The sequence below is a fragment of the Amaranthus tricolor genome, chromosome 9 (assembly GCF_026212465.1).
Source record: "Amaranthus tricolor cultivar Red isolate AtriRed21 chromosome 9, ASM2621246v1, whole genome shotgun sequence".
NCBI lineage: Eukaryota > Viridiplantae > Streptophyta > Magnoliopsida > Caryophyllales > Amaranthaceae > Amaranthus > Amaranthus tricolor.
Window position 1 is genome coordinate 19507972 of NC_080055.1, and position 10979 is coordinate 19518950.

Consider the following 10979-nt stretch of genomic DNA (forward strand, 5'->3'; position numbering starts at 1 on the left):
ACATTGGTTTTTAATAATACAATTATACAAATATGCTCCACTAAACTCATCTTGTTCTCTCAATATTCATATAGGATAGACTAAATGAAAACAATCAAATTGGAGATTGTTAAGCTGTGACAATTTGTCACATAATATCATGTGCATTCATTTTTGTAAATGTGTCACGGGGTACCTCTGAGATTGGGCCCACAAATCTACACGTAATGATGAGGTTTACTCTTTTTCAAAACTATAAAGTGATAGGGAAATTACGCACCAAGTATTATATGTAAGTCTATAAGCGATTAATATAGTAATGTTAGATTTTCTCACATATAAAATATTTCAACAAAGACGACTGATAAGAATCAAACCGAATATCATATCCTAAAAAATTTACTTTAAGTGAAACAATATCTAATTCTCTAAAAAAAACATTTTTTTTAAAATTTTCCACAAAGTCATCTCTTATTTGAATTATATAATAGGGGGTGCTCAATTAACATGTTTTTAACTCAAAAAATTAGAACAAATAATTGTAAACCCGGGAATTTTGCCTCTAAATTGGTAGATTTAGCTCATAATCCCACCAACTATTCCTAGATTTACTTAAAATAAACCTCTGTTAAATTTATGTTTCCTCTTAATTTTTTTTCTTCTAATTTTTTGGGGTTATTCTCATTCAACAACCCCAAATCATGCACCCCACATCCTCTTATGAATAATACTTTTTTTTTTATAAAAAAAAGAAAAATCCCTTTAAAATTCCATTCCCTTTAAAAAATCTTACCTCATTGTATGTTCTAATATGTTTAAATTATACCTCCAAAACTAAATCCCCTCTTTTTTCATTCCCTTTTACCTTTAATTTGAAAAAAAGCTTGAATTAATCCTCCAAAAGGGGATTATAAATTCATTAAAACTGTCAAAATACAATAAAAATTCATCAAATTAAATCAAGATCATGTTTTTGTCCCTTCTTTGATCAAATTAAGAAGGGGACAAACATTTATAAGGAATCCTCTTACAATGGTAAGAGCCTTTGATCGAAGCAAAACATCATCTTTTAAATTCAGAAAAATGTTCGATAGACAATCAAGTGAATCAAAAACTTCAACTTCCGTGGAAGCTCAACAATTAGTTAGTTCTCCTATTTCATCTTCCCCTAATAAAATCCGTTCGGTTTCTCGGAAAGAAACTTTTGTTCATAATCGTGGTCGGAAACCAGTAACAGGTAAAAGTCATGGATGCTCTGTTTTCTGAATGAAATTTGATTTTTATTTTTTGGGTTTGGATAATTTTGAGAAATAAATGGTGGGTTTGTTTCAGAAATTGAATTGATGAAGGAAAGGTTTACAAAGCTGTTGCTGGGTGAAGATATGTCTGGTGGTGGTAAAGGCGTTGCTTCTGCTTTGGCATTGTCGAATGCCATTACTAATCTTGCAGGTTCTTCTCTGTTTTCTTTTTAAATTCTTTCATGGGGATTATATTTAGAAATTAGAATGTTATAATTCTATTGTAATGTGATTTCATATCAAAGATCAAACATTTGCCTTTGCCATAAGATTATAGTAGCATATAAACTGGTAAAATATACAAAATTTTAAATGTTAATTTATACGAAAATGTCACGTTTAAGACAGTAGAAGTAAATATCGAAAAAGAATGATAAAATAATAAGAATTTCAATGCAAATAATAAGGAATAATACCAGAGATTTAACGTAGTTCACTATTAATGTGATAGCTACATCCACCAGCACCGAGAACCAACAATTTGAAACATATTTAATTTATACTTGAAAAATGATAAATTTGGCCTTTAATTTTTATGTATAAAAATATTATTTGAAAAATTTTTAAATTATAATTGAATTAAATCTATAATTTTTATAACATACAGATATCTACGAAAATAATTACCTAATTAGTGACCCCTTTAAATTCAAATGATTAAGTAATAAAGATTCATTTTACATTTCAAATTATATAAACCAATCGATATTTATATTAGATAAATTATAACAATTTTAATCAACACATAATATTCTTTTATCTAATTTAAATTATTCTAAGCAATATAAATTTCTGACTAATTGATTCTTTTATAAATGTATAAATAGAGTATTTAATTTCTAAAGATAAAATATTTGAAATGAAATAACTCAAATCATTAAATTATCCTATAAAACAAAAGTTAAGACCAAATAATAAAGTTTTTTTTTTTTTATAAATTGTTAAATGATCAAAAAAATAGTCTGGTAAATTTCGTTTGCAACGTAAGTATCTCAATAATGGTGTTCATTTGGAGGGCTTCATGAGTATGAGATTTGGAGGTATCCAATACTTTATTAAATTATATGATATGATTTGTTACATTTTTATGTTTGAATTTGTTATTCTAAAATACTTTTATTTGTGAGTATTTTATGGCCATGAAACAAACCTTTATTAAAGACTTTAGCATGGTGCTAGGAATCAAACTTTTTCATAATAGCAAAAATTTACATTCGATTCGTAATTTTTGAATTAGCAATCACATCACTTATTTTTTTTTTGTTGGATTCACCCTTATACATACATACAGATTAACTATTATAGCTACGTACATCATAACCTATTAATTTTCAAGACATTTTATATCTTTAAACAATTGCAATGCCTAAATTCATCCTATCATGATCAATATATACTTCATCCGTTTCAATGTATTTTTAATAATTTCTATTTAGTTTGTTCAATAAATCTACAATATTTTTATATAGACATTTAGCAATAATTTCATATTCTTTCTCATATTCTTGTTCATAAAATCAATGTTTCTTTTAATTTGATTCATATATTTCTTCCATTTACATATTTTATGTTTATTTACCTACTAACAACAACCAATGCAAAAAATTACTATTTTAATTGGTTCAACACATCAAAAAGTTATGCCACATCAACACAATGTGTAAAATAAACATACAATTTAATATATAACTAAAAGCAGTAAAATTACTTTATCCGTTATATTCATTTAGCATTATTTATTATTTTGATATTTCTAACTTATTTTGAATTATTTTTATTTCTAAATAATGATTAATCACTTTTAATCTCATTTATACATTAGAAATCTTTTTTAGTTTCATTTACACAATTCATTCTCTCTATTTATTTATTAACAATAAATGGAAAAATTAAGAAAAGTTGGTAAAACGATATTTTATGAGAAACTAGAAGAAATATGTGAATAAAATAAAAAGTTAAGTGTATGGATTTTGGCCGAGTTTTAAAGAAGATAAAGAGTTCAAATAGTTTTTGATGATTCACTTTTTTCCTTATATGATATGATTATGTCAAAACTCACAAGCATTCACACTAAAACATAGATGGAATGAAATTGTGCAGCATCTGTGTTTGGAGAAACAAAGAAATTAGAGCCAATGCCTGCAGATAAGAAAGTAAGGTGGAGAAAAGAAGTTGACTGGCTCTTATCAGTCACTGATCATATTGTTGAACTTGTGCCTTCCCAACACCAAGCCGCCGACGGTTCCTTTATGGAGGTAACACTTATATAACATTCACCTTGATCTTTTGGTACTGAATTCAAAATATTTGATCCTACCATGTGTTTTATGCAGATTATGGTAACAAAACAACGATGCGATCTCCTTGTTAACATCCCAGCATTACGAAAACTCGATGCTATGCTTCTTGTAAGAATCTACTTTCTAGTGTTTTGTACTCTTTTCACTAAGCTTTGCTCTATTGGGAGCGCAAGCGTCTTGGGTTTGAGTCTGATCAATTATATAACATATTATGATATGACACTCCAACCATCGATTCAGGCTTTTGTTTGAATTATTTCTTTGACATGATGTCATATCATGACGAAGAAATAACACAACTATATGTTAGCGGTTTTTCTGACTTGCTTTATTCACATCTGTTAGAGTATAATAACATATTCTGGGACTTCAACTAAAAGCTTAAGTTGATGGTTGAGGTCCCAGGATACGTTATATACTCGATCAGCGTTATATACCTTGAAAAATGAACTTGAAGTTGTGGGTTTACTTATTCCTAATTGATCAACATGCTTATTGTTATACTGATCAAACAGGACTGCTTAGATAACTTTCAAGGGCAGACAGAGTTTACATATGTGGATTCCAAGGATTTAAGTGAGGCTGACAAAGCCGCCAGTCGAGACGGTGATAAGTGGTGGATACCAACAGTCAAGATTCAACCAGGTGGCCTATCAGATACTACAAAGAAATGGATACAACAACAAAAAGATGCTGTAAACCAGGTTCTGAAAGCAGCCATGGCTATCAATGCCCAAGTGCTCTCAGAAATGGAAATCCCAGAAAGTTACATTGAGTCACTTCCGAAGGTATTCTTCTTTTCACAAACTTTTAACTTGTAAAAGGACACATATAGATATGGTCGTCAATTAACAAGGGCAAAACGGGCTACTATTCAGGGCCCTGAACTTTTTAGGGCCCAAAAACCTTACTTGATGTATAAGTGATATTAGTTTGAATAAAATTTAGATATAACTTAAATTTTTTGCTACATAATATGAGTTCTTAGTGTTTCAAGTGCATTACATTGCTTTGGGGCAAAAAATGAACAGTATCATAGGAATCTTGCAAAGTAGGAACTAATATCTAGAACCTTCTTGGATGGCACACGAACAGAACGGACGAGCAAGCCTTGGTGACATAATCTACAAGAGCATTACAGATGAATTCTTTGATCCAGATGGTTTATTATCATCCATGGATTTGACATCAGAGCACAAAGTTCTTGATTTGAAGAACAGGATTGAGGCCTCAATAGTGATATGGAAGAGGAAGATGGTTCAGAAAGATGGGAAATCATCGTGGAGTTCATCTATAAGCATGGAGAAAAGAGAGCTGTTTGAGGACAGGGCTGAAACTATGCTACTCATACTTAAACATCTTTTTCCTGGGCTTTCTCAATCCTCACTTGACATATCCAAAATCCAATTTAATAAGGTACTACACCAAGAATGTTTTCATTATGCTAGTATAAGTATTTATCTAAATTCTAAATTCTGATCGAACGTGCCAACCCGAACTGAACCTAATCCGCAATAAGTGGATTTGGGTTGATACTTTTAATACAATTGATTAAATAAGTTGACTTGACTTATTCTGTATATTAAATGGTTTAGGTTCAGATCAAAATTTTTAAACCTGAAACAACCTGTATAACCCATTTAATTAAATGAATTAATTTTGACTAAATCAGTAAGTATAACCTAAACTTATTTCATTTAATATTTTTTATTTTCATAAAAAATACAAAATAAACAACTAAATAACGAAAAATTTTAGATTAAGGCCAAAAGAATTAGATGTAATTAATGTTTAAAACTTTATAAATGAAAAGAAAACCTTTAAATGAGATCAGTGAGTTGAAATCAGGTCGATTTGATCTGTTGCAGGTCGAGTTAGAGTTATGATGTTCGACACAATTAAACAATCAAGTTAGGTAAGGTTTGGGTCAAGGGGTTTCTAACCTCTCCCAATTCAATATGATTTGTTAGACCGGCCAATAAGTGTCCTTTCAGCTACAAGGGTGAATTTAGTATACTCTGTATGTAGTATCGTTTGTGAATTAATGATTTGCTTTTGTTATTTTCTAGGATGTGGGACATGCGGTATTGGAAAGTTACTCAAGGGTACTAGAAAGTTTAGCTGCAGCCATCTTGAATAGGATAGATGATGTTATTTACGCGGATAATGTAGCTGCAAAAACAGCAGCATCAGAATCAGCATCAACAGGGAATGACGAGGAAGACGAACTCTCTCCAGGCACGCCAACATCCATGACATTATTGGATTTAATGAGTTGGAATATCGACCAAGGAGGTGAAGATGCAAATATGAACTCGAGTGATTTTGATGAACAAAGTGATCAAAAGATCATGGCAAAGATTCAACCCGAAAACAAACGTATATCATATCTCGAGAAGCTTGAGAATTGGGGCGGCCTAAGAAGTCCAACAGCAAGACATTAACCAAGGGAACAATATGGCTCAATAAAAATGAAGCCACAAAGAGAACTGGAGCTAAATTAAAGCATATAGAAAAGGAATTATGTGTATAGATATGAGGTTTATGATGAGGTAGTCCTTTAGGGGTTCTTCCTTCCTATGATAGGACAGGGAAGTTTCAGCACTTTAACTAGTTTTACAAAGGTGGGTGCTTTTTGGGGTTGTTTCTGGCTTCCTGACTTGTAGCTAGTGTATATGATATCCCTAACTATCAAAGGGCATACTTTATTGAGCCCTAGTGTGTTGTATAATTTTGAACTAGTCTTATTATTTTTGTGACCAAATCTTCTAACTTGTATGAGAGAGCTATGAGTTTTAAATGAAATAATGGCTTGTTTTAAAATGTCTTCAACAAATAAAACATAAGATAAACACCTAAAACTCTATGATAAGCAATACATTTATGGGAAATATTTCAACTATAAAAAGATCTCATTAATATATTTTGATTCCAATGCACTTGCTATATTTCTCATTAAAGTGGGAGCTTTAAAAGGAGAATATAGCTATTTTAACTATTTCATTGCCATAGAGGAGTATATATTACCTTACAAAACTCATTAAAACATCAATATCTAACAATGCCTCTTAACATCAAGTTGGGCCATGATATACAATGAATTCAAGAATAAATAGACAATTCTTATATATATTCTTCATTTGTTGCCCATACTATCGATGTGATACAAGTCCCATACCTTACATTGACATCAAATCCATTACATTCGACCTTCATAAGACTCAACGTTCTTATTGGCCACGACTATGATGGCTTTTTTATAATTAATATTGTTATAGAAGATTACAAAAGAAGATTTTTTAAAAATTGTGATTAACTTGGTTGGTACCCGATTTTTGGTGGGATGTGATCTTATGTATATTCATAAAATAGACATTGATAGGAGGTTATTGCACTTTTAAGATTTTGCAGCTAATGGCATGCTGGTATTGGGTAGGGTGCTTACTTCTACTATCCAATGGGCTTATAGTTAGAGTTGTGGTTATCTAAGGTTGAGACTGGATTTGAGCTTGGTTCAAACTCATTTGCTTGATTTCATTAGTCATGGTTTCACTCCCTTTTAGGGATGTGACCTCAATGAAGTGGATACATCCTTGTTGGATGGATATTTGGGAGCATCCTTGTGGATGAGGTTGTTTCTTAGCAGATAGTTAATTGACGTTTGTGTATTGGTAGAATTGAGATTATATCATCAAGGTGAAGAATTGTTAGACGTGGTGACTCATAAGTTCAATCTAGTTATGTTTTATGATGGGAAGTATGGTATATGGTTGATGAAAATTGAAGATATCATGTATGTGCAAAAGTCCGAATTATGTCTAATTAAGACACAATGTTAATGCTGCTGTCCGCTCGACTGAGCGAGCCCGTTCCGACCTTCTATCGGATTCTGATAAATTTTTACCACAAGATTCTATTTTGCATGAGACTTATTTAAGTTTTTGCCTTTGCTTTGTAAACATATAAATATTTGTTATGAATGGAATGTGTGACTTGAGTGCACAAGTTAAAGTGTGTAATCATGTGTGTGACTCTTGGTTTGTGGAATGCAAATGGATGTAATTATATGGAGAGTATTCATGATGAATTATGGGTGTTAATGAAGATTAATGAAGAAGAAGAAGGGACTTGATTTATGGTAGCTCGATTAGAATTCTGACAGAAGGATCAGAAAGGTCGCTCGACCGAGCGAGTCATTTTGGTAGGTCGAGCGGTCAGACAGAATGCTCTAGAATGCTGCTGATTCTCGCTCGACCGAGCCGCTCGACCGAGCGAGCTCCCTGTTTCGGTCGAGCGGATCCTCTGATATGCATGGGATGCTGTTGTTCGACCTTTCAAGTTCTTAGAGTTATTTCATATTATTCATTACTCAATATTAACTATGTAATCAAGTGAGCTATTGATATTCTAGTACCTAGTACTATATATAGAGCTCTCATACTCACACATCAAACACATCAAACACAACCCCTAAGCCAAACACATAGCCTTTTGTTTTTATCTCTTGCTCAATTGTAATTCTTCGTTTAGAAGTGTTGTTTATACTCATTCTTGATATAATATAAACAGAAACTACACATCACGGAGGAGGTAGCCATCATTGGGTGAATCTCCTTAAATCCTTGTGTCCTTTTGATTAGCTTACATTGTCAAACGTTGTTTTGTTCATTGTTGTTTGTATTGTTCTTAGCATCGTATCGGTTTTGGCAAACGTTTTCAATATTCATTCTAAATCATTATATAATAGAGATTAATTTGGTGAGATAGAGAACTACACAATTAGGGTTAAGGTCATCAATTCTAATCATCAATAACATTGTCTTTCATATGCTCCTGGAGGCTGCATATAAGGCAGAATACCAGGAGCTGGTAGAATCATTTTTTTGACCCAACAAGGAGACTGAGAAAGAAATGAAGTATTGTATGTAAACAGTTGTATCAAATGTCATAGAAAGACCGAAAATTCTATAATGAAAAATCGAGATGAAGCTTCTGCTTGAGCTTTAGCAATCTCGATGGCTGCTTTTTACTTCTTCGTAGTATCGATAAAATCTCTTCGTCATTTGCAGATTTCCAGTGCAGTAATCTCCTGATTCCACCAGGTCTTCTAATATCCTGTATTGCAATTACAAGTTTTCTAGCCATTTACATAACCAGTGTTTCTGAAAACAACAAACATTTGTAATAAACTTGAGGTCCAAGTAATATTCACCTGAAATTGGAAAGAAGGATTCCTTATTAACTTTGGTGCAGCTGCGAATCCATCATGAACAGGCATTGCTGATAAACATTTGATGCATACTATGATTAGATTCATATGTTAGGGTATGTAGCATATTCTATGGTGCATTACTTCTATTGTTTATTGTAATGTTTATTGTCATAGTTAATTAGATGTTAATTGAGTTGTTACATGTATGTTTATGGTGATTTATGAGGGAATACTAAGAGTGATGAATATCGTAGCTATAAATAGGATTCATCACTCATAGTAACATACACCACAAACACACATATTGTTGAGAGGGCTATTGTATTGTTAGAAACTTGAGAGTGTTCTTACTTTGCTTTAGTATTTGTGATCTTAAGAGATTGTTCTCAAGTTAAGGGTGGTTTATTATACTTGTAATTGTTGAATTCATTATAATAAACTATATTTGAGGGGGAGGTATTCAAGATACCTCATAAACACTTGTGTTCATTTTGCATTATATTTTTCATTTATTTTTCTTTGTTAAACCTCTTTGAGGCTTGCGCTTTCACTGAGAATTGGGATTTGATTCAAAACATAAATTATGTTACCTGTAATATCTTTGGCATGAATTACAAGGGGTGAACTTGGACTTGTACCTAGACATATCTCATTCGAGCTCGTGTGCAATAAAAGCGGCACATCTTCAACAATCTTGAGCTCACTCCCACCATCTTTTATTAGATCAGTTGGGTGATTAAGTTCCCTGAACAAACACTAGATCTAAGCACAGGAGAAAGTACAATTCTAACATGTGAGTTGCAAACAGAATACCTCGGTGGTGAGCTCGATTCTTTACTGGGATCAGCTGTTTACGAGGATATAAATTCAAAGTATTAGTTTCAACTTCAAAAACATAATCAAATTCTTAAGATTGTTCTTAGCAAGAGGTGTGCGGATGTGCACACATTACTTACATTGCGGTAAGATATATCGAGGATGATGTCTTGGTAAATCTGTACTCCATCGAATTTTTGTCAAGGTGAAGTTGTAATGGAACTGATCATACGAATCAAGTTTCTGTTCCAACAGCAAGTATTAAACAATTCATAAGTATGTAAATACCAATTTCATCAACTCCGTTACCCTTTTAATTTTTTCAGTTTTCCCTACGTTATGTAGCTAGTAAGTTTGCAATTCTCGACAAAGCCAAAGATTTAAATAGTCTATTGGTTTCCGGTTATTATGAACTATAGAAAAATAGCTAACTAGATTATGTGTATTTTTATAAACGCGAAGTTGCATATGATGCTGGAAATTGGAAAAAACTTCGCCGAATCTAGCCTAAGAGCATTGATGGAAGTCGTTGAATAACATTGAGGTAATAAAACGTTAAGATGAGCATGAAGCAAACAATATGAACTACAAAACCTGTCCATATACTTCCCATTAGACCCAAATAGCTTATGTATAACTAACTTGTTTTAGGCAGTTGATTCGAGTCTCCAGTTCATGAGCTCGGCTACTCGTCTGAATGCAGCAATCAAGACTAGCAGAAACACTTCCAAGGTGATCAACAATTGTAACCACTGATCTGCATAGATACTCTTTTGTGTTGTGCAACACACTGCATTAATCCACAATATTAACACATACTTGGCGGATGGCAAAACAAGGTTTCCTTCTGACCACTAAGAAACAACAACTTACAGTGCTTTATCCTCTGATTTTAGGTATGATTTTTCACAGTAGTCTGCAGCTTCTTCAATTTGAGCCCTCAAATCCTTTAGCTCCTACAAATACATATCATCATCATCCTACCCAGTGTATCCCACTCATAGAAAAACTATGGATATGATCTGGGGAGGGAAGGACGGCGGCAACTCATACCCATAAAGGAGAGCGCGGCCAAAGGAGTCCCGGCTCGAGAAAGATAAAAAGACGCAACTCCTACAAATACAATGTTTGTTAAATTAGGCCAAGAAAATATAACTAGTAACTAGACATAAACTACACGAGGGTCCACTCCTTCTTATAGGTGGCGCTAAATATTACAATTTGAATGAGGGGTGGTTGAGAATGGAAATCGTAACTTATTGTCAAGTGAGCTTCTAATACTATGTCTAGGAACCAATTCAACTAAAAGTTTAAACTAATTGTTAGTAGTATAATTTACTCTAAGTAATAAAGTGGTATAATTTTTTTTCTTTT

General features: G+C 32.4%; 2 protein-coding genes across 4 annotated transcripts in view; one reads left to right on the top strand and one right to left on the bottom strand.

The window, feature by feature from the left end:
- The first annotated feature begins 685 nt into the window (after window positions 1-685).
- On the top strand, window positions 686-6356 carry LOC130824606 (rho guanine nucleotide exchange factor 8-like). Its single transcript, XM_057689675.1, has 7 exons — window positions 686-1216; window positions 1312-1428; window positions 3378-3532; window positions 3611-3685; window positions 4093-4365; window positions 4673-4993; window positions 5647-6356. The coding sequence occupies exons 1-7, from the start codon at window positions 1012-1014 to the stop codon at window positions 6019-6021; spliced, it is 1521 nt and encodes a 506-aa protein (XP_057545658.1). The 5' UTR covers window positions 686-1011; the 3' UTR covers window positions 6022-6356.
- A 1974-nt stretch (window positions 6357-8330) lies between these two features.
- Window positions 8331-10979, bottom strand: part of LOC130824607 (protein ABIL1-like) — a 3168-nt gene continuing 519 nt past the window's right edge. The window contains exons 2-8 of one of the 3 annotated variants that reach the window (XM_057689678.1): window positions 10479-10561; window positions 10248-10395; window positions 9746-9848; window positions 9603-9636; window positions 9428-9534; window positions 8790-8857; window positions 8331-8692 (exon numbers count right to left, since the gene is read on the bottom strand). In XM_057689678.1, the coding sequence (XP_057545661.1) occupies window positions 8543-8692; window positions 8790-8857; window positions 9428-9534; window positions 9603-9636; window positions 9746-9848; window positions 10248-10395; window positions 10479-10561 (693 nt within the window). In that variant the 3' untranslated portion in view covers window positions 8331-8542. Of the gene's footprint in view, window positions 8693-8789; window positions 8858-9379; window positions 9535-9602; window positions 9637-9745; window positions 9849-10247; window positions 10396-10478; window positions 10562-10979 lie in introns of all 3 variants that reach the window. The other 2 variants (XM_057689676.1, XM_057689677.1) reach the window with 2 other exon arrangements.